The sequence below is a fragment of the Oratosquilla oratoria genome, chromosome 4 (genome assembly GCF_046742065.1).
Source record: "Oratosquilla oratoria isolate Oo_2021 chromosome 4, ASM4674206v1, whole genome shotgun sequence".
Classification (NCBI taxonomy): Eukaryota; Metazoa; Arthropoda; class Malacostraca; order Stomatopoda; family Squillidae; genus Oratosquilla; species Oratosquilla oratoria.
Genome location: NC_134780.1, coordinates 39,991,480 through 40,016,326, shown reverse-complemented (window position 1 = coordinate 40,016,326; position 24,847 = coordinate 39,991,480). Strand labels below are relative to the sequence as shown.

The following is a 24,847-nucleotide window of genomic DNA, read 5'->3' as shown; positions in this document are numbered from 1 at the left end:
AAAAAGGCATAGAAACCACTAACACCCATTCCATCCCCTACATATTCTACTCCCCTCCACCCTCCTCCCTCCCTTTCATCTTGGCGCCTCCTGGATGACAGGTCATCTCTGCATCCTGTCCACTGCCCTGGGTCAGGGGCAGTGTCGCAAGACACAGCACATCGACAGCAAGGCCGCTTCATTAAATCGGCGACCCCCCTCTCCGTCCCCTCATGCAGAAAAGGTGAAGACGGGGGGTAATCCCTTCAGGCTGCGTCAAATTATTTCACATACATACTTCCTCACCCTCCATCCCCCACCCACTCCCCTCATGCATCACAGCATCATCCATACACAACCCTTCACCATTCACCCCTATCTTCTGTCATCTCCCGTCCTTCCTCAACAAACATTCCTCACTTTTGTAATGCCCCTTTCACCCCATCCATCTATCTCATCCTAGGACGCCCCCATCATATTTACTCCTTCCATATCTGCCTTCCACACCTCTTTTACTAATCTTTCTTCACTCATTCTTTCCATGTGTCCAAACCATCCTAATACTTTTTCATCAACCCTATCTCTCAACTCCCTTTCCACCCCTGTTCTCCTCCTCACCTCCTCATTTCTCACCCTATCCAGCCTAGTAACCCCTATCGTACTTCTCAGACATTTCATCTCAAACACATTCAAACTCCTCTCTTCCTCTCTTATGTTCCATGTTTCTGCCCCATACTGTGCTGTCGGCACAATCATTCCTTCATATAAGCTCCTATTAGCATCCATTCCCAGATGTCTATTTCTCATTACACTTTTTAATCCACCCAGGCATTTACTCGCTTCTCTCAATCTACATTCTACCTCCACCCCCACTCCACCCTTTCCTGCCACATTCGCACCCAAGTATCTAAAACTATCCACTTCCTCCAGTCGCTCTCCCTTAATGCTCACTTCCAGCCTGCTGTCACTCTCTCTCCTTGTACATCTCATCACCTTACTTTTGCCCACATTTATCTTCAGCTTCCTTCATTCACACACCTCAAACTCTGTCACTAACTTCCTCAATCCCTCCTCTGATCCTGCTACAAGCGCAGTGTCGTCACCAAACAACAACTAGCTTATTTCCCACTTTTCTCCATTTTCTTTAACCATCTCCAACACCTGACCCACCACCCTTGCATTCACCTCTCGCACCACCCCATCCACGTATAGATTGAACAGCCAGGGCGACATAACACATCCCTGACAAAGTCCCACCTTTACTTCAAACCATTCCTTCTCTCCATTTCTAATCCTAACACAAGCTCTACTACTCTCGTAAAAAACTCTTGACTGCTCTTAACAGCTTTCCTCCTATCCCATATATCTGCAGTGCCTCCCACAGTGCCTTCCTGTCTACCCTGTCGTAAGCTTTTTCCAAATCCATAAAAACCCAAAAATCATCCTTACCTTTTCCTATAGCTTTCTCACATATCTGTCTTACCAAAAAATCTGATCTACACAACCCCTACTTATCCTAAAACCACACTGTTCCTCACCAATTACTCCTTCTGTTCCTTTCTTAATCCTCTCAATCAAGACCCTCCCATAAGCCTTCCCAACTACACTCAACAAGCTGATCCCTCTGAAACTACTACATTCACACTTGTCCCCCTTTCCCTTGTAAAGCGGAATGATACAGGCACTCATCCAGTCCTCCGGCACTCTATCCTCTCTTAAACAAACATATAACCTCACCAGCCAGTCCACCATAACTGTGTCTCCTTTCTTCAGACATTCTGCATGGCATCCATCCAACCCAGGTGCCTTACCTGCTCTCATCATCTTAACAGCTGCTTTCACTTCATATTTCCCTATTTCTCCTCCATTTTCCTCACTCATCAATCTTATTTTCTTAGCGCCTCCCACTGCAACTACTTCTCCCTCCCTATCCTCCTTCACATTTAGCAACTCCCTAAAATACTCTGTCCATCTTCCTCTCACTGCCTTCTCTTCCATTATCATCTCTTCATCTGTACCTTTTACCTTTTCTTCTCTACTTGATTCGCCTTCTCTTCCTCTTTTAATTTCTTTCCAAAACATCTTTTTATTACTTTCAAAAATTTCTGTCATACTCTTACCCCATTTCACATCTGCTCTCCTCTTTGCTTCCTTTATCTTATGCTTAACTTCCTTTCTCTTTACTTTGTACCTCTCTTACGATTCCCTCGTCCTAATTTGTAGCCAATCTATGAAAGCCTGCTTCTTCTCTTCTGCACCCTTCTTTACTTCCTCATCCCATCACTCATTACCCTTCCTTCTATTTCCTCCCGCCCTCCTTGTTGAAATATTCTATTATGGGCCTTACTGGCGCACCTTGCTTTTCTCCGTCATTGCTTTAATTCTTGAATATTTATCTCCGCTGGGCCAAATAAAGTCCCAGTAACTAGCTAGATTTTGGGCATTTTATGGTTTCACTTCCTACTGTTATTAGCGTTGGCATGAACTTCGCAGTTGGTATAATTTCGATTTTTTCTTTTCTTTTTTTAAGTCAGGTAGAGGACCACGGTCGTGTTTAGAGTTGGAAGGAAAAGACACTGACGTGTAATGAAAAGAGGTTGGGAGGGGGCGACCCCTCTCATATATACTTGTTTTCTTGTTTAGTTCCATTATATAGTTTACTTAGATACTATGCACAGGGCCCCGACAAGGGGAGGGGCAGGGGGGGGCAATGCCCAGGGGCGGCACGTTTTTTTTTGGGGGGGCGCCACATTTGGTGAAAATAAGGGAAAGCAAATTCCCCCTAAGGTACTTTTAATGCATGATCTATTTATCATGAGTTGTGTGTATGAATGATGTGTGTATAAACGTTGTTTTGTGGATGAATGTTACATGTGAATCGTGCTAGTGACCATCAGATGTGGAAGGTGGTGGCAGTGGTGGTGTTGGGGGGGGGGTGTCATTTACCCCTGTCGGGGCCCTGACTCTGCATTTGGTAGGCTCTTTCGCCATGCACGAGCTTGTGCTCTTTCCCGTCGTTCGTTTTTCTTTCAAACACTCTGAGATAGTGGGATCTTCAAGTAATTTGCCCCATTTTCGATTCACCATACAATGGAGTCTGATGTTGAGAGGTTCTGTGTTGGTTTTTTCGTAGACTTCGACTGTTTCATGAAATGGAGGGGTTTGACCTCTGTCAAACCTGAGAAACTTGTATTGAAAGCTGTGCGGTTTCTGTGGATGATTTTTCGATGGAGTGTTGAGAGGGACTTATGGGTATCATTTGTCTCACTAAAGCTTTGTATAGGTACTTTGACTTTCTCTGACATTGCTTTAAATATCCTTAGTTTTGTCGCTCTGGCTTTGGCCTGTTTTAACCTGTTGCTGACATGGATCACCATGCCCCGCTGGGTTAGTCTGAGTTCCAATATTTGGAGTATTGTGCGGTGGATTTATTGGTGTGCTTCTCTCTCTCTCTCTCTCTCTCTCTCTCTCTCTCTCTCTCTCTCTCTCTCTCTCTCTCTATATATATATATATATATATATATATATATATATATATATATATATATATATTACATTTTTAACATCCCGTTAACCTATTTTCTTTGAGTGTGTATATTGTTCAGTAGATAAAACATTTCGTATATTTTTTCTGTAAGAGATATACTTCTCAAATGAACTATTTATTGATAAGAATGGCTAGACACAAATAATGATAACGTTATATATATATTTTAAATAATCATACTGGCATATTCAAATTGAGCGCGAACGTTGCCCTTAATTTTGGTGAAAATAATATTGTTTACATACAACGTTTGCATTTCAATTCGTAGTAAATCACATGAGGAGGATTGTATATAACAGCATTGATTAAGGAATTACGACAGTAACTGTGAACGCCTTTCACTGAATTTATTAAAAATGTCAAAGGGTGTGTATATCAAAATGTTCTATTAAATGTTCCAATGTCTGCGAAACAACGAGTTGCAGTTGTATGTTAGTTTAGAATCGTCAATGTCAATGACAATGACCAGAGGCATAAAATTTTGCTTAATAAATGTTAAAATAAAGACGTAAGGTGTTGTTCTGTGTATATATAATATTCCAAAGACTGCCAGCCTTCTAGCTGTAGACTTGTCATAAATTTTGAATGCCTCGCATTTTAACCTGTGTTGAAAGTTTTACTTTCAATCATGTCCATGTCATTAGCATTACAGTAACAGTAACAATACGTCAGTGCAAAAACACTTATACTGTAAGATCATAATAAGGACCCCAAAATACTGCCAATTTCAATTTGTATACTTCACCCAACTCCAGAGTCAGTCAATCTGTCGCCCCAGGTCTTTGCAGAAGAGGCTTAGGCTTAGCCTTAGCTCCCAGGTTATAGGTTCCTCCAGAAATTAACCGAGCAAAGAAATTTCTTCCAAGAAAAGCAAAAATTGTACTAACATGGTTTTGTTTAGATCATTACCGTACATTAAACAGGACCAAATATGAGAATTAGCTTGGCTTTCCGACAGCAACATGAATTTTGGGTTGAACTGGAGGCTAGGCTAGGCCTGGGGCCAGATTCCAGGGTGTCATGGGCAGGGTCCTCACTTAAAGGTGGGAGTTGCATATGCCCTGGGGCAGCAATTCTAGTCAAAGGAGCCCTGAATATATTACCATAATATATGAATTTTGCATTATAATTAGGAGAATGCAAAATATTTTTCCTTATCCTTTGTGCAATAGTAGGTAGGTCAAACACCACCAGAGGCGCCACCGTCGATGAGGAGCACAATAGCGCGTCATTTTATGCGCACGCCATGCAAACGGCCAAATTTACATACCGCCGGATATTTCATTCATACAAATGTTATGCGAGTGTATTTACTACGATCGTAGTAAATTTCAAACAATTACATCATCAGTTACATGTCGGTACATAAAAACATAAGATAAACATGGCGGCTTGCATTCAGCAGTAAATCGAAAATTGGTTTATGTTTCAGCGTAAAAAATGAGCTAAATAAATTCAGAGTGCGGGCAACTAACTAAAAATAACGAAAACTACTAGTCTCGCGGATTATTCTTATACCAAAATAAAGGCAGCGTGTTACGGTAGAGCTGAGAAATCGGTGGTAATAATTAGTTTTTCTTTCTATCGGGTCGGATTATCGGATAACAACATCAACATTCATCCCGCCATCTTATCAAACTTCACTCTATTAAGTTTCTTACTATTATGTTATTAGTGTAATAGACTTATAGTTGAATTATTTGAACTATTTTCTTTAAAATGTGTGATTTTCATGTAATATGATCAAAGAGAAGTTACGTTTTTATCCTCCGTAATATTACGGACCACAGCTACGACTCGTCCTGCCCGCTATCTATGATCACTGGTGGTATGGATCAAACTACACTATTAAGTTTGTTACTATTGTGCTATTAGTGTAATAGCTTGCATATAGTTGAATTATTCAAACTATTTTCTTTAAAATGTATGATTTTAATGTAATTTGACGGTATTCGTAGCTGTGGTGGGTGATTTTGCAAAGGATAGAAACGTAATTCTATGATCAAATTACATGGAAATCACACATCTTATAGAAAATAGGTCAAATAATGCAACCATATACTAAATTTTTATATAAAATTGTGCCTGTCAGTAAAAACCGTCATTGTTTACGTTTGATCGGCGATTAGTCAGACCGCACGTTTCGGCCCGATTTCCTGGGAAAAAATAGGCCCGATTTAATTCCATTCAAAATGCAATATCTCGAGAACTAGGACAGCTAGATGGATAATTCAAATTGCATTATACTCATAGCGACTTTTTGCATCCCATGAGAACTACTTCAGCTCAAATATCAGGAATTTAATTTTCATGTTGACCTAGCTAGCAATAGGGACATTAAATACAAATTTTAAAATCTGTTTAATTATTTCACAAGCCAATAGCTAAAGCTGGCTGTAAGGGATGGAGGAGGTGGAAAGTGGTGATGGGGGAGTGTGGGGTCTAACCGAGAGCTTTGCCCTGGGGCAGCACTTAGGCATGTAAGGGCTCCGGTCATGGGTATATCCAAGAGAGAACTGGGACAATAGAATGATTGATTAATTGTTTATTTGAAACCTGGTTGCTAAAAACCCATCTGCATTGGCATATCCCATTTCGAATTTCCTTATATTGTCATGTCCCTTTCTCTTTTTAATACCATTTCTTCAATTTCTGATTTAAAACTCAACAGGAAAACTTTTGCTTCTCTTATTCAATCCTTTTTGTGTTCCATTTCTTGGCTACATTGACAACTTCCTTTTCGTTTGCTTGTTATTCCTCAGCAACATCCTTCCTGATCTCTATTTTTAAACTTATTTTTATTTGCTAATTTCCATGTCCTGTTGATTACCTTCTTTAGCATGGTTTGTGACCTAAACTTAATTTAATGGGCATGCACTATCTTTTGTTATATGCACTTCAGTTAACATTTCTCTGATTTTATTAGGCACATATTAGTCAGTTCTCATGATTGTGGATGTAATTTTCCTAGTGCATAATTCTTTCCATCCATGAAATAATGTGTTCTTTCCACCATATCCCTGAAAAGTTATTCCCTCCTTTTTATAATTTTATCTTTCGCTTTTCCAATTTTTCCCCTTTTTGTGCTCTTCCATAATGTCTTAATTAATTTTTTTTATGAATTATACATACAGGATCTTCATCATTGCTTTGACCTTATCATTTGACTTGGCCTTTGTGTCATTTTCCCTCAGTATACTCATTATCTTCTTTTTATCTTTCTTACTTTTCCCTTATTAGATGGTCAATTTCCAATTTTTAAATGAGATTTAGATTCCTTTCTCTCTCACATTAGGACTACAGGTCTAGGAAAACCCATTCTCTCAGAACAATTTCAATACATAGGGTTACAATTATTATATTTTGAGAAGTTTTCCTGACATTTCATCTCAGTTCAGCTCCTTTGGTATGAATCATTTCCTTTTCTCCATAGTGAAAATCTACAAAATTGTTAACAATTACTGGTGTTTTTTCTTATAGGTCCCAAGAAAGTATCTTCTTTGAATAAATTCATGCATCCAAGGAATCCCTACCGCCAGCAACCAAGCTTCAAAGAACTTGCCACTAAGTATCCAGAGTTCAGAGCCCATTGTACATATGGCCTCAATGGCAAAGTTTATCTGGACTTCAAGAATCCCAAAGCTGTCAGTGCACTTACAATTAGTCTTTTGGACAAAGACTTTGGTCTCAAGGTACTGTTGATTTAAATACTAGATGCTCTTATTAACCTTAAGCCTTCAGGTATTCTATCACATTTGATAAAATGGAGATGAGGATCCTAAAAGATTTTGAAAATGGGAGGTAGGGAGATGATATCATTGATGCCCTCTAAAAAAATCATCATTTAGAGGTACTTGTCATTAATGCCTACCCATGGTTGAATTTGCAGCATTAGAATTTAACTGTTCAAAATATAATCAACACCCTTTAGCCACCAGACCAATAACTGTGCTACATTATATATTGGTGGCTCCTAGTTTAATATGTGTGAGTCCAGGTTTACCTTTAGGCAACCTATGGCTATTTGTATTCTATTGCCAATAGTTAATCCTTTTATCCTTCAGGTGGTAAAGGACAGATTTAAGAAGGATAGCAGAATGGAGGGACACTAGAAATTAAAAGTGACCACCAATATTCTTTGAGTTAAGGTTAATCTCTAGTCATAAAATAATGTGTGAACTTGGCCCATTTGGATGTTGCACCTATGACAGGTACCTGCTTGTGTTGGACCTGCAAGATGAATGGGAGAGAGAGAATCATCTCCTTGTGGTCCATTTTTGAGACCTGCTAACCCCCTTGCATCCAAATGGAAGTGCACACTCAGTCTCAGGCCCAAGATCTCTCTCTCTCTCTCTCTCTCTCTCTCTCTAACAAGTTCAACTATATTTCTTTCACCTTTTCTTGTACAGATAGCTGACAACCAGCAAGTGCTTCCTTCCTCCTAATACTTTCAGCTGGTGAAATAGAGTCTCACACTAATACAACACAAATAACAGTCCAAAGATTCTTACAAGAGAGATCTGTGGGAGTACCCAATGACTGTTGCCAGCCACTGTTAGGCAAAAAATTTCCAGCCAGTGAAACTCAGCAATTTGTCATGATGAAATATGTTTTTAGGCAGAATTATTATGTGTTAATCTATTACTAACTACAGTAAGTCAATTGCCTATAGCATTGTCTCTAACTCAGCCATTGGTCTCAAGGTGGAGATAGCAGAAGGCCATTTGGTGCCGACACTCCCACTGCGATTCAACTATCTATTCTGGGTGGAGGATCTTCTTCAGCAAGCAGCAGGTGTGACAGACAGTGTGGTAGGATTGGACATAGGTAAGTTTAGGTGCAAATCTTTTATGATGATATCTATCAGACATACAGAATGAAAGGTATTTTAGTATAGTATTATAGTGGGGATAATGTTGTACTGAAGAGGTAGAGTTGTAAAAATCATTAAGAAGAGGTTTCAGGAGTTTAGCAGAATAGAGGGTCTGAAGACTGCTTCCAGCCACTGCTGGGCTGCAGGCTTCTGGTCCTTGAAACTCAAGGCAACAATCATCATCAGAATTTCTTTTACATGTGTGCTGTCAAATTTATGTTTTTCTCATTGATAGGTACAGGATCTTGTTGCGTATACCCATTGCTTGCAGCTAAAAAATTAGGATGGAGGATGGTGGCTTCAGAGACTGACCATGAGAATTACACTTATGCCACAAAGAATGTCAAGAATAATGACTTGCAGCACTTCATTCATGTTCAAGAGGTAATTATTTGCTCAGAACTTCTGAAATTATTTTAAGGTATCATGAATACATTTCCTTTTCCTTTGATTTTTAGGAATTTGCCCCTTGGGGCTACAGGGAGAAGGATGCCTAGTCCCTCTCCCCGTCCCTTTCTTCTCGCCTCTTACGATCCAAGTGGGAAAACTTGAATGTGTTTGAGATGAGGTGTCTGAGAAGTATGGTGGGGGTTACTAGGCTAGATAGAGTGAGAAATGAGGAGGTGAGGAGGAGAACAGGGGTGAAAAAGGATTTGGGAGATAGGGTTGATGAAAGAATATTAGGATGGTTTGGACACATGGAAAGAATGAGTGAAGAAAGACTAGTAAAAGAGGTATGGAAGGCAGATGTGGAGGGAGTGAACATAAGGGGACGTCCTAGGATGAGGTGGATGGATGGGGTGAAGGGGGCTTTGGGGAAGAGGGGAATGTCTGTTGAGGAAGGAAGGGAGAGGACGGAAGACAGAGGTGAGTGGAGAATGGTTGTATATGGATGATGTTGTGACTGCATGAGGAGGAATGGGTGGGGAAGTGGGGGGTGGGGTAGTATGTGTGAGTAAATTTTGACGCAGCCCGAAGGGATTTCTCCCCGTCCTCGCCTTATATGCAAAGGGGGACGGAGAGGGGGGGTCGCCGATTAAATGAAGCGGCCTCGCTGTGGATGTACTGTGTCTTGCGACACTCCTTCTGACCCAGGGCGGTGGGCAGGGTGCAGGGATGACCCGTCATCCAGGAGGTGCTCAGATGAGAGGAAGGGTGGGAGGGGTGTGGAGTGTATTTAGGGATTAAATGGGTGGGAGTGTTTTTATGCCTTTCCCTTTTTGGCTACCTCCCTTGGAAGGGGGAAAAAGCCTTGGTATATGTATGTATGTATGTATGAATACATATATATACCAAAGGGTATTCTCCCCCTTATAAGGGGGGTGACTGAGTCAAAGCATATGCCCACCCCATATGTGAACTTTAAGAGGAAATATTCATTGCCAAAATTAACTATAATTGACCACTGCCTGCCACTTAAGTTACCGGCTCTGATAGAGCTATGAAATATATGTTGGTCCCCATGACTGGAGCAAGGAACACCAAATTTGTTCCATTAGAATTTTGTAAACTAAAGAGATGTAGCCATCACACAAAAGCTCCTTATAATACACTATCCTTCACTCACTCTTTTCAGACAACATAAAATCTCCTCACCATGTGGATCTCTTGCAAGGGAGAACTAGGGCAACAGATTGATTGATTGATTAATATCTCTGTTTGTTCACAAAATGAGAATTGGCAGTTGGTAATTTCTTTCATCATCTTTTTCCTACAAGCTAATGATGCAGAAACATTCCCACATGTATACAACACAAATAACAGTCGAATGTTTCTTCTTGGAGATATCTATGGGAGGGCCTGAGGACCAATGTTGACTACTTTTGGGTTTTGAGTTTCTAGTCATTGAGACTTGAAGCAACAGATACTATTATAGTGTAGGAGCATGATAACAGGAGACTTATTGTTCCATAGCAAGGCTGAATTCATGGTGTGACTGTAATATTTCACTGCTTTACATGTGGTTAAGTGTTAGTTTCTTATGTGGGATGAATTTAATTTAAATTATATTTAAAAAAAAATACATACCTCCAGGTGCCTCAGGATGTTGTAGTAGCAGGAGTCTTACAAATACCAGAAGTACAAAAGTTTGTTGACAATTGCAGAAGTGAAGCTTCACAAACAGGTTTGTTCTTAAGTTTGATTGTTCTTTTACATTATTTTTAGACTTCATGTGTATTAAAATTAACAATTAATTTAAATTGATGAGCATATGCAAGTTAAAGTTTAGGATGGGTTTTATGTGTCCTGCTCAGCTCAATGCTGCTTTGGATTTTGAGAGAGATGATTGAATCCTGGTATATAGTGACTCATTTCTGGAGTCAGTGTATGGTATTATCAGTGGTATTTTAGATGTTATTATCAGTTACTTGTCACAGAGAAAACCCTCCCACACCAGACAAGAACCACACTAGCATACCTGCACTTAGGACACCATCCATCATTACCTGGCCACAGATTCAAACTGCCCCAGATGTAACCACTACACAGAAGACACAGAACATTTCCTATTACAGTGCCCCACACTAACAATACACAGATGACAACACAATATCTCTTCCCCAAGTGACTTTAGGTTCTCCTTAGAGGCTGTTGCTGGTTTCTTGGAGACTGCGGGTCTTCTGGAAGAGAAACCAGGGGCAGTGGATTGATTAATCAGTTACTTGTTGTCATAATTGTTTGAAATGAACCAAAGGGGAATACACCCATACATAATTGACTATAATAGGTGACAGGAATTGGAAATAACTTAATTCTTTTACATAGATTTTTTTTTTTTTCTATCTTTCTTTTCTTTTCTTTTTCTTTCCAGAAGGTTCCTCTGAGAGCACCGTGAGTGGTGCAGTTGATGTGCAAAACATAAGCACAAGCAGCCCTGCAAAATCTCATCCTAAATATTTGTATGATTTTGTTATGTGTAACCCACCATTTTTTGGTTCTGAGGAAGAATTGGATTCAGTGAAGAAAAGTAGAAAATCTAGACGAGAACCATCAAGTGCTCCTACAGGTAAAGAGTGTCCCATTTATATGGTGTGATTATGTTGGATAGGGGTTACTTGCTGGCAATATAGGAGGGTGTCCTTTAAAATGGATGAGAGTATATAGTGCCAGAGGATGCATGAGTTCGTGGTTCCAGGACTAAGAGCAAAATCTGGTGGGGAATGAACTTAGAAGAGTTTGTGGTCAAGATGTCAAACAAACAAAAATTATTATGAGTGACTGACTGGTCTTGAAGAAGAATGCACGTACTAAGGTGAACTGTTCCACAAAAGAGGTGCACTAAGGATGAACTGGCATTAGTAATAATTATAGTTGTGTTAAGTTTCACTGAAAATCCACAGCCCCATATTGGTTGGCAATGGCCCTTGAACCACCCCACTGATATCTGTAGGAAGAAAAATTGGACTGTTGTCTGTGTTTTATTAACATTGTGCAGATTCTATGGGCCATAGGGGTGAGTGGAGAATGGCTGTGATGCAAGGTTAGAGAGTGTGTAAATGATATTTTGATGCAGCCCAAAGGGATTTCTCTCTGTCTTCTCTTTTAACACATAAGGGTAAGGGGAGAGAAGGTTGCTGATTAAGTGAAGCAGCCTTGATGTGGATGCACTGTGCCCTACTACATTGCTTCTGACCCAGGGCAGTGGGTGGGATACAAAGATGACTTAGCATCCATGAGGAGCTAAGATGAGAGGGAGGAAAGGGTGGAAGATGGGAGTGGAGTGGATGGGAATGAAATGGGTGGGAGTGGGTATATGCCCTTTGACTTGGCTTCCTTCCTTGTAGAAGGGAAAAGGCCCTTGGTATATACATACATATACCAAGGGCTTTTTCCCCCTTACAAGGGAGGTAGCCAAATTCAAAGGCACAATTCCACTCCCACCCATTTCATCCCCTACATACTCCACTCTCATTCACCATCCCTCCTTCCCTCCCTCTTTTCTTGGCTCCTGGTCATCCCTGCATCTCACCCACTGCCCTGGGTCAGAAGCAATGCAGTAAGACACAGCACATCCACTGATATCGGATATCAGTGGGCTGGTATATAGAATGAAAAATAAATATTTTTTATGCCACATGTGGATGTGCTGTGTCTTGCGACACTGCTTCTGACCCAGGGCAGTGGACAAGGTGCAGGGATTACCCGTCATCCAGGAGGTGCTAAGATGAGAGGGAGGGTGGAGGGGTGTGGAGTGTATTCAGGGATGGAATGGGTGGGAATGATTTTATGCCTTTTCCTTTTTGGCTACCTCCCTTGTAAGGGGGAAAAAAGCCTTGGTATATGTATGTATGTATGTTGTTTAACATAGTAGAAGGAGGGGAGCTGTTGGCAGTTTTCATTTCTCCTTACCTGACAAGAGGAAGAAAATACAATTGAATTTGACAGAGAGAGATCTTGGGTCAGGTTCAGAAACTTAAGTGTCAGCCTCTTGGAGGTGCATTTCCAGATTGAGGGCTTTGACAAGTTTTAACCCATTCAACTCCGATGACAAGATGTCTTGTCATTTGGTCAAATAAAACAAAAAATCATAAAACACCAAAATGTTTGATCAAACACCAGAAAAATATGACGTCAATCCTCGCTTCGCTCGCAGCGAAGCGAGGACTGACGTCATATTTTTCTGGTGTTTGATCAAACATTTTGGTGTTTTATGATTTTTTGTTTTATTTGACCAAATGACAAGACATCTTGTCATCGGAGTTGAATGGGTTAAGATAGGTAGCAGGGAGATGATTCCTTGATATATTTCTTCTCTAGGTCTTTGATGTACATTGACTATTTTCTTAAACAAATTATTGGGATAACTAAAAACAATTTTAATATCTTCCTGTGGAAGAAATTGAGAAATGTAATTTAAGGACCTATTATAAGGCAGAAACTGTATTAAATTGCCTTATAATAGGTCCTTAAATTACATTTCTCAATTTCTTCCACAGGAAGATATTAAAATTGTTTTTAGTTATCCCAATAATTTGTTTAAGAAAATAGTCAATGTACATCAAAGACCTAGAGAAGAAATATATCAAGGTGTGTATAAACTCCCTTGCTCTGATTGTAACAATGTATATTGGGGACAAACAGGTAGAGATTTATATACTAGGATGCAAGAACATAAAAATTCAATTAAATACGCACAACATAATTCCGCTGTCTTCCAACATGTAGACAAGGAAGGCCATCATATGGATTGGAATGAGGCAAAGATTATCTTCAATTCAAAATGCAGTTTTAAAAGAAAAATAATAGAATCATCCTTGATTAACAAATTTCCAAATTTTAATATATCATATGGGCAGTGGTCACCTGACTGCATTACCACCTGGGCAGTCAACAAATTGTTACCATCGTTGGTGAAGGCGGGTGACCTGCCCCGCAAAGCACTAGACGCTACCTGAGACTCTACCCTTGTCCCTTATTTTTATTGTATATAAGACATGCCTTTTGCTCTACCTTTCTGTATTCCACTGAAGAGGATCACAGTCCGTGATCGAAATATATGGAATTCATTTATTTCATTTCTTCTTATCCAACACAGTGGGTTTTTGTTGAATATATATATATATATATATATAATTTTTTTCCTTTGTTCAGGAACAGTGAATGAGCGAGTCACTAGTGGGAGTGAGGTCCAGTTTGTTAGTACTATGATCAGAGAGAGTGTGGATCTCCGACACAAGGTCAGGTAAGAATAATTTACAAATTATACACTGACATAAGACCATGTGGACTAGAACAAAGTTGGATGCAGAAAATTTATGTAAATAAATGCATAAACAGGAATTGTATTCATGAGGAGGTAATATAAAATAAACTTGTCATAGCCAATCCTTTCGTCAACCCTTGAATCTTAAAGTCTTGGTTATCTGAAGAACCAAACTTAGGAGATGATCTGTTTCTGAAATGCCAAGAAAAAAGAGAATTACCAGGGAAAGGATCAGAGGGGATTTATAAATATAATTAGTGTGAGGAATGGGAGTTGATTATAATGTTTAAGAAAAGAGACAAGCATAACTACATGTGGGAAAGGTTGGTAGTGAGGAGTGTGGTTGATAGGGCATTAATGGATTATGTAGTGGTAACTCTAAAGGAAGATTGGAAGGGTTCTGGATGTAAATGCTTTCAGAGGAGAGTACTGGGGATTGTCAGATCATTAGCTGGTAGAAGGGAAATTGAGTGTGGAGGAGGAGGAAAAGAGAGGCTACTATTAGATCTCAGGATGATTCTCCACAGGATTTTTACTTCATTGTTGGGGACAAAAGCACACGTGAAGCCAGTTCGGCAGGTCCTGAATGAAGTGAAACCAGCACACCACACAGTTACCGAGTTCTGTCAGGGACGAACCATGAGGTAAGCAAAGTCAGAAATCAAAACTTTTAGAAAGATAATTTAGGGGAACATTTAATCAGAAGAAATACATAAATAGATAAAAAAAAAGATAATTTAATCAAATAAGTTAATAAAATAGAAAAATACAGATACTATCTGTAGGCAGATATAAGAAGATAAATGTAATACTGGCAAGTTCCTAAAATCCAACCTTGGCAGGATCTGAAAAAGGTCAGATATATAATCAGAAAAATTAGGAGTTATGAATGTTCACCAAGGCATGTTTGTCATTTGAGGTGGGCCATTGCATGGACCTTTGATGCTGGCTGTAGGGTCGAAGGAGTGGTCAGCAAGAAGGCCAAACTCAACCAGAAACCACTCACCATACACATCCCACGAACAGTTTCTATTGATAATAGTATTAATGGAGTCTGGAACATTATCGAACAATTGATGCAGGAACTCAAGGTAAGTTGTGTTCTGATTATCTTTTACATGGACTTTTTAAGAAACATCATAACTTTTAAGGTATGCTTGTGGTGTACTGTTTTGTGTCTTGAATAGGGTTGTATGTTGATGTGGTTCTTAGATGGGCTTTTTGTTTACTTTGTGTTATTTGAAACATGAATCATGCACACAATCTCTTCTTGGTCTTTTCATAGTGGATTAAAAAAACCTATAGGTAGTAGATTTCAGTCACCACTCTGTGCTAGAGAGGTCTTAATAATGAAGACATATTAACTGTATTGCAAATATACATGGCAATGGGTTTTGAGTGTGTGTGTTTGTTTACCTAATTTTAGTATACAAGAGCTATGCTCATGGGGTTTCATCCCTATATCTCTACCTATCTAACTTTGCCTGAAGTTCATTTATATTGCTTGCATGGATAATTTCTTTTAATGCGAGAGTTGGCAATAGAGAGAGTGATTTGAGGTGTGGCTGTACTAGCATTGTGTAATGTCACCATGGTTGTTCAATGTATAAGTGAATGATATGGTGAGAGAGGTAAGTGTGAATCAGCTATTGTTTGTAAACAGACCCACAACCCTCAGTAAGCTAGCCATGGCCACTAGTTTGGCCTATAACTCATTTGGTGAAGACATTTTTTTACTGTCAAGAGTGACTGAGTGAAAGACTAGTATTAGGTGCTTTATGTTTTCCAAATAGGGATGTCATCATTAATAGTTAGTCTGTTGCAAGGTTGATTCTTTGTTGGTACTGTTTTAGTGCAGGGTGGTAACCTGAACATGGCATGCCAGTGCAGTTCATGTCTGTTCTAGGAAGGATTTCTCTGCTGGGTTGTTGTTGTCGTTCCCTAGACTGTCTGTCCGAGCAGTCCCGTCTCTGCTGGGTTGATTTCTTGGGGAGTTCGTTGAAGTATACTATTTGGTAGTGTGTTAAGGAGAGCTTGTTTTGTAATTTGTGTGTATGTGGTTTTGCATAGATGTATTGTGGGGTGCATTGGGGTTAGCTTTTGGAAATATTTTAGTAGAATACTGTTGGGATTGGTTTTATGTTGCATATTGTGAGCTGTGTTTGTATAGTGTTAATGAGGAGCATTGACATGTTAAAGTTGGATTTGCATATCTTTGACTAGAAAACAAGGGTACAACTAGTGGAATCAATTGAAATTTCATTACTTAAAATCAGTTTCTGGATGTCTAATGTGTGATTTTTCAGGTGAAGGTACGTATCCTAAAGAAAAATGGTTATTTTGTGGGTGTGTCACTACTAGCCTGGAAGGCAACTTGGGTGCATCAACGACGAGCACGCAGAGCAAAAATGCGGCTTGCTGAGAGCAAAGGTTAGTCATTTGAAATAGTAATATATATGATCAGCTTAATATAAGAAAACAGCAGCATGTTACTGAAACATACCACTTGTACCAAACATCCACACAAAAACACATTCACAACCAGATCAATAAACAGCTTCCCTAAAACAGACCAATTAACTCAATGCTCCATCTATCATAAGTTCCAGTAGGAAATAATTGAGAAGGGGTTCTTCCTTTCTTCCTTCCAAGAAATGTGGTAGGGGACAGGGGTGATCTATGAGGTGCTGAGAAGGGAAAGGCAATAGATGAGTTTTAATATGTATGTAGTGGTTGTGTGCTTTGATGTGACCATTTCCTTTATAAGGGAGAAGTGACTTTTGTTATGTATATGTTTTTTCTTTTTCACATCTAGAACCATAATCCTATTTTCATGCAATTACAATTCCCATGTAATGGTATTAAATCTAGAATATGCTACCAGACTTTATGGTACATCCACATAACACCTTTGTATTATTGATTACAGAAAAACATAAGGGAGAGTCATAGTGCATAGCATGTTCTTGTTATCATTTAGAACTAGTGTGTCCTATTTGACATTATATTCCTCAAGGGTGAATGTATATGTATTTTCTGTCATTTCAGATAATGATGCTGTCACAGAAGAGAAGAACAAATCTGATAAAGTGCAAGAAATATCTGAAGAACAAAACAAAAGAAAAATTGAGCACATAAATGAAATAAACAATGGAAACTTGAACAAGAGAATGAAAAATTCAGGCCCTGATCATTTAGAAATGTTAGGTGAAGAAATAATCAACACCAGCCATGATGATGATGATGAACAACGTACTCCCCATTCTCCCACCTGTCACAACAGAGCAGAAGACCAGGGGGGATTGGAACTGGAGCACATGTCCACTGCTTCATCTGGAGATGATACAAAGGAGGGAGACCACATCACAGTTGCTCAAGGAAGTTCTGTTGGTGAAAAGAGAAATGAAAGACCTATTACAGCAGTCCAGGCAGAGGCCAACTCTTCAGAAATGGATGTTCAAGAAAAGTCTTCTGAATTTGAGGAGAAGGATCCAGGAACTTGTGCAGCTGATGAAGCCAAGATTAACCCAGAGAGAAAAGCTCAGCAGGCAGGGGTAGCATTGGGTAAAGAATGTGCTCTTAGATGCAATTTGTACATTAAACAAGTGAGTGGGGTCACTACAGTTGAATTGAAGTTAGTAGGAGGATACTTAGGTCGTGATGGACTTAACCAACTAATGCAGGTGTTGAGAAATCATTTGATTGTCTATAACACAGCAAGTTGATTTGAAGGTGGCAGTTTCAGGCATATTATCAGTGAATCAAGGACACAGAAAATGTGTGAATGTGAACTAAGGGGGAACATCTTGTAATTTGTTAAAGTGTAATCTAGAAATGGAAAATATATGTATATAAGGTCTGTCCAGAAAGTTTCCAGCCATTATGGATATTTCCAGAACTGGTTGTATGATCCTAACAGAAATTGGTGGACATTGACAGAAGACCCTATTGTGTATGCCTGAGTGGCCATGCTCCTATGTGACACCTCGTTTACCCGCCAGATTTAGTTTAGTAAAGATGTGTACTGTTTGACCGTCGTATGGCGGCAAAATTTGTTGTGCGTCTCCTGACCCATGAGCAGAAAGAATTTCTTGCTGAAAATTAACAGGACTTGCTTCAAGCTGCTGCAAATGACCCAAATTTCCTGAAACAAGTAATAACCAGAAAAAATCGTAAGTCTATGGCTATGACTTAGAAACAAAAGCTACTCGCTCAGTTATTGTCAATGTGACAGTCAAAGAGTACAAATCTTCACTCAACTATGACTGGGGGGTAAATAAAATGTCACATGGGAGTATGGCCACTCATGCATATGTAGTAGGGTCTTCTGTCAGTGTTCGCCAAGTTATGTTAGACCTGTACAACCAGTTCTGCAAATATTCATAATGGCTGGATACTTTCCAGACTGACCTTGTGTATATATAAACATATACACCAAAGGCCCTTTCTCACATAAGAAGTGTGGTTGAGTCAAAGCACATGCACCCACATTACACATAAGATCAGTTCAACTACCCCTCCTATCTCAGTACCTTGAGGACAAAGGGTCACCCTGTCCTCTTGCACACAAGGCACAGCTCTCCCATAGCAGGGCCCAAGAGACCCATGGCCTTCAGGAAATTAACCATAGCCACTGGTTCAGCCTGTACATCACTCAGAGAAGAAAATGTAGTGCTGTCTGGAAGGATTATGTGTCAGCATAGTACATGTTACTTTGTATCTTCTGTGTTGTTACATATTGAGGAATACTCTAGGGTGGTCACATGAATGTGGGCATGCCATTACAAGTGTTGCTTGTCATGGGAGTGGTTTCAGTGCTGGATTAATTTGTAGTATGGAATTACAAGTACAACACCGTGATGATAAAACAGCTATCAAAGACAAACATACCTGAAATGAGTTACAAATAGGGTTGATGCAAAACATAATGGTGGCATGCCATCAGAAATCCTCAGTCTATGCTTCTGGCTTCTATGAATCTAAGAAGCACAGTGGTCTAATTCAATGGTCAACCACTCCCACTGGGAAAAAAATAAACTAAAATATCTATCTATACCAAGGGTTTTTCTCTCCTTACCATGGAGGTAGCCAAGTGAAAAGGTAAGTACCCACTCCCACCCACCACCCTTTCCTCCTCATCTTAGCTTCTCATGGATGACGGGTCATCCCTGTATCAGGTCCATTGCCCTGGGTCAGAAGCAATGTAGCAAGATACAGCAAGGTGGCTTTTCTTAATTGGCAACACCCCCTCCATCCCCCATGCAGAAAAAAGAGAAGATGAAGAGAAATTCCTTCGGGCTGTGCCAAAATACCATTCATACATGATCGTCACTCCCAACTCTCCCTCCCTTCATTGCATCACAGTATCATCTATACACAGCCATTCTCCAATAAAGTGAAATGAATAGATAATAACTAAATCAATTAATCAACTTTGCCTCATACAATTCACACACGACCTTCACCCCCACACAAAGATCTGTGTGATGGCAAATAAGAAACTGAGCATACTTAGAACAATTAAGGACACAAGATTAAGATGGAAATAAATATCTTTCATGGGTTATCATGAGTTGTGTAGCTGGAAAGGTGTCACACTACTGTTAGAGTTAACTGCATCATGATACATATACCAAAGGCTTTTCCTCCTTACAAGGGAGGTAACTAAAAAATAAAGGCATAAAATCCACTTCCACCCATTCCATCCCCACATATCCCACTCCCATTCACCACCTTCCCTCCCTCTTATCTTTGCTCCTCCTGGATGATGGGTCATCCCTGCATCTCACCCACTGCCCTGGGTCAGAAGCAGTGTTGGAAGACACAGCACATCCACTGCAAGGCTGCTTCTTTAATTGGCGACCCCCACCCCCTCTGTCCCATCATGCAGAAAAACAGAAGATGGGGAGGAATCCCTCTGGGCTGCTCCACATTATTATCACACCTACTCCCTCACCCACCACCGACTCCCTTTCATGCATAACAGCATCATCCATACACAACCATTCTCCACTCACCCCTATCTTGTCTTCTCCCTTCCTTCCTCAACAGATATTCCTCTCTTTCCGAATGCCCCTTTTACCCCATCCATCTCATCCTTGATCAAACCCGTAAGTTCACTCCTTCCACACCTCTTTTACTAATCTTTCTTCACTCATTCTTTCCATGTGTCCAAACCATCCCAATACTCTCATCAGCACTATCTCCCAACTCCCTATCCATACCTGTTCTCCTCCTTACCTCCTTGTTTCTCACTCTATCCCACCTAGTAACCCCTATTGTACTTCCCAGGCACCTCATCTCAAACGCATTGAAACTCCTCTCTTATGTTCCATGTCTCTGCCTCATACAATGCTGTTGGCACAATCATGCCATACAATCTCCTCTTAGCATCCATTCCCAAATGTCTATTTCTCATTACACTTTTTAATCCCCCCAAGATGTTTACTTGCTATTCTCAATCTACATTCTACATCCACCTCCACTCCTTTTCCTGCCAAATTCACACCCAAGTATATAAAATTATCCAATTCCTCCAGTCTCCTTTAATATTCACTTCCAGTCTGCTGCCACTTTCTCCCATTGTACATCTCATCACCTTACTTTTACCCACATTTATCTTCAACTTCTTCCACACACTTTCCTAAATTCTTTCACAAACTTCCTCAATCCCATGATCCTGCCATAAGTGCAGTGTCATCAGCAAACAACTGGCTTATCTCCCACTTTTCTCCATTTTCTTTAACCATCTCTAATCCCCAATCCATTACCCTTGATACTCCCAGGAAATAGCCCCTTTATTCCTTCACACAGTGCATTTCTGAATTGTTTTTTTGGGGTTTTGTGCAGAGCATGCACACAAAAGTATTGTGATGTGTGCTATGCAGGTTAAAATTTTCTTATTTTTCTTCAACCTTTGTTGGACCAAAACTTTTGGAGAGCATTCAGAGTACACTCCAAACAGTCACACACAAACTATTTCCAAAATAGCACTGTAAGAGAATCATGACCTAGTGCAAATTGCTGGTGTTTCTTTGTGCTAAACACATTGAGGGTTTCTGATTGGTTCTTTGGGTTTTACATGAAGTGTGCACACACTAGCATTGTGACACAAGTGCTATGTAGGTTGAAATTTGGTGTCTTACTTTTCCTTTTCACTCTTGGTCCAAAAAATTGGAGAGCAGATCACACGTGGAACATTAACAATCACACACAAACTATATCACTTGTTGTCAGGGTCCTGCATTTGATATATTTCTAGATTGATTTCTATCTTTTTTTTTTATCATCAGTTGCCCACTATGTAAAATGCTAGATAATTTGATAAAAAAGTTTTATAGTTGATCATTTTTGTTTTTAATTGAATTTATAGCTGTTAGATGATTATTTGAGCATTAACCACTTCAGTACGAGTCAAATTCTTATGTGTAGCATTGACTGTCCTATGTATGATGCATCACATTACTCGCATTATGAAATACAAAGTCACTGCTGTAGTACTCATTCTCATTTAGTAATAATAAACACATAAAACATGATCAAACCAGTTCACAGCATCCAGGGATAACTCATGTACAACTACAAAAAAATAAATATAATCAAGACAATGATGCCGGCATCCTCTTATACCCACTTGTGCCTTGTGATGCCTATGTAGATGTCATTGTAACAAAGTGGTTAAGTTAATTTCATTCACTGATTTATGCAGTAAATACTTCTCTTCTTGATACCTATCCCCTAACAACCAATTGTTTAAAAATACATCCTGACAACACCCACCACATTGAAGGAACCCCAGCAATTGTGACCTACCACTCCTCTATCTACCTGTGCAGATATGCAACCAATATCAATGATTGTATCCCATCAACGCAAACATTTATGTACCCAGTCCTACAGTGGAAGTCTAGAACTCATCCTAAATTGGAAAAGCTTGCTCTCTTTTAATACAGTTTGAAACCAATTGCATCTGTGAGAGGGACTATATCGTGACACATTGGTAAGATGAATAAATCCCACTATTCTTCATCTGATTACTTTCTCCAACAGTGGGATTTTTTCATCAGTTCCATCTGCTTAAAAGAAACAAGTATATACACAACCACTCCTAACCCCTTAATAGGGTATATTCATATTTGTTGTCAGATTCTTGTTTCCTAAACCAAAGGAAAAGAAATAGCATTCCTGGTTCATGGGTGATGCAGTTGAGAATATGCAGGTCTCATATCTTCCTAATTATGCGTTTCAGGCCTGCACTTCTCTTTAATCCCCTAATAGTTGGTGCATAAGGCACAGGTGATGGATTCAACCATAACTCGCGATCTGTGCCTCCTGGTATGGGCTCCTCCTATCTTTGATTTTATACCCTTTTATGTCTTAATATTTTTGAACTCCTGAATTGTAAACTTCCAGAAAAATATCCAGTTTATTTTGTATTTTTCATCTCTGAAGCCCCTCCATTCAGATTCATCAAAGAATTTCCTCAGTTCCATGAATTGTGCATCCCCAGAGATAAATCTATTTACGTTTCAACTTGCTTTTCCCCGTCTTCTCCTTTTATGCATGGGGGGACAGAGAGGGGGGGGTTGCCGATTTAATGAAGCAGCTTTGCTGTGGATGTGCTGTGTCTTGCGACACTGCTGACCTAGGGCAGTGGACAAGGTGCAGGGATGACCCGTCATCCAGGAGGTGCTAAGATAAGAGGGAGGGTGGAGGGGATGGAATGGGTGGGAATGATTTTATGCCTTTTTCTTTTTGGCTACCTCCCTTGTAAGGGGGAAAAAGCCTTGGTATATGTATCTTGCTTTTGTACTCCCTACAGCCAAATGGAATTCAAGAACTAAAGGATTACTTTTCCCAATAGGACATACATACATACATACATATACCAAGGATTTTTCCCCCTTCCAAGGGAGGTAGCCAAAAAGGGAAAGGCATAAAAACACTCCCACCCATTTCATCCCTAAATACACTCCACACCCCTCCCACCCTTCCTCTCATCTGAGCACCTCCTGGATGACGGGTCATCCCTGCACCCTGCCCACCGCCCTGGGTCAGAAGCAGTGTCGCAAAACACAGTACATCCTGCACCCTGTATACATACATATACCAAGGATTTTTCCCCCTTCCAAGGGAGGTAGCCAAAAAGGGAAAGGCATAAAAACACTCCCACCCATTTCATCCCTAAATACACTCCACACCCCTCCCACCCTCCCTCTCATCTGAGCACCTCCTGGATGACGGGTCATCCCTGCACCCTGCCCACCGCCCTGGGTCAGAAGCAGTGTCGCAAAACACAGTACATCCACAGCAAGGCCGCTTCATTTAATCGGCGACCCCCCCTCTCCGTCCCCCTTTGCATATAAGGCGAGGACGGGGAGAAATATATATATATTAAAAAAAATTGCAATATCTGGTTCTTTAGCAGCAAATATATAATCTGACACCTCTCATGCAGGACATAAGAGTATGTTGTAATATATGAAGGACTCTCCGATGAGCATATTAATGATAATGGTGGTGAATGATTGGAGGGAAATAACTAATGGGGTCCTACAGGGCTCAGTGTTGGCACCACTTGGAACTGTTTAAATCTTTTAGCTGATGATACCAAAATTATGAGTACAGGATGACAAATACAGTACTTCAGCGGTTTTATTGGCACTAGCCATGCTATTTTTATTTTATTATTTGTTTGATTTTTTTTCTTCAGATAGATCTCCACTCATTGAGGAATGCTGAGTAATTTTTTAACTTTTGTTATCCTTATTTGTTCTTACATATCCCTCCACCTAATACACCATGAAAGGTGAACAACTGGAGTAACACAGGAGAACTGGGGATATTCCCGTATTTGTTTCCAACAGTCAAAGCATGCTTTGATTTGGTTACTTCCCTTACAAGGGAGATAAGTCCATTGATATACATACTTTTACATGACTTACTTCCAACAAACCCTCTTATGCCTTGATTTTTTGTAGAAAAATACCTTCATCATGATGGACCTTGATTTTTTTCCACAGGTTTTGTTTGATCACAATTTCCTTCCGTTATGAAATAGAATAGTTAATTAAAGGAATAGACTTAGTAACCATGTAGTGAGCACTGAAACTATTGGTTGTTTGAAAAAAAATGCTAGATAACTTTATAGATGAGGATGATAGATGGTAATGGACATGGAACTGCCTAGTGTAGGCCTTATGGTCTCTTGCAGTCTCCTTCATTTGTATGTTCTTGTTGGTCAACCTCAAACTCCAAGCTCACTGGGTAAATTTAATGGATTCATTTGCAATCAAGGGCCTCCTGGTATAAGCTCTTTTTTTTTTCTAATCCCTTCAGGTTGAAAGGATGAAGAAAAATGTACAGTATTTTACATCCTATTGTATCAGAGAGATATGAACAGGAATTACCTCCCCTTTCATTGCCTCAAGGAAAGTACAGGAAAGAAGTATAAAGAAAGTGAAGACAAGACAGGTGTGAAAAGAGAAACAGAGAAATTAGTACATCTTCTATGTCAAAAACATTTGCTTCCTCAGGATAATGAAAGACTTCTTTTTTGAGAAAATGCATTTTGGCACAGTATAAAACATATATATAAACATTTATACAATGTTGCATCCTTGTCCAGACTTGTGCACACAGCATACACTCTGTGGCAGTATCTATACACAAGTATACATTTGTTTGGTACAAAAATGAAGATTCTGACCAAATCCAAGTGAAGTAGCTGTGGCAGTGGTTCCAG

At 39.8% G+C, this 24,847-nt stretch overlaps 1 protein-coding gene across 1 annotated transcript; it reads left to right on the top strand.

The window, feature by feature from the left end:
- The first annotated feature begins 3,756 nt into the window (after positions 1-3,756).
- LOC143024800 (RNA N(6)-adenosine-methyltransferase mettl16) lies at positions 3,757-19,165 on the top strand. Its single transcript, XM_076184017.1, has 11 exons — positions 3,757-3,892; positions 7,007-7,218; positions 8,230-8,353; positions 8,635-8,783; positions 10,434-10,524; positions 11,212-11,406; positions 13,992-14,082; positions 14,631-14,747; positions 15,023-15,194; positions 16,410-16,533; positions 17,152-19,165. Exons 1-11 carry the CDS (start codon positions 3,883-3,885, stop codon positions 17,826-17,828), a joined length of 1,962 nt encoding a protein of 653 aa, XP_076040132.1. The 5' UTR covers positions 3,757-3,882; the 3' UTR covers positions 17,829-19,165.
- The last annotated feature ends 5,682 nt before the right edge of the window (positions 19,166-24,847 follow it).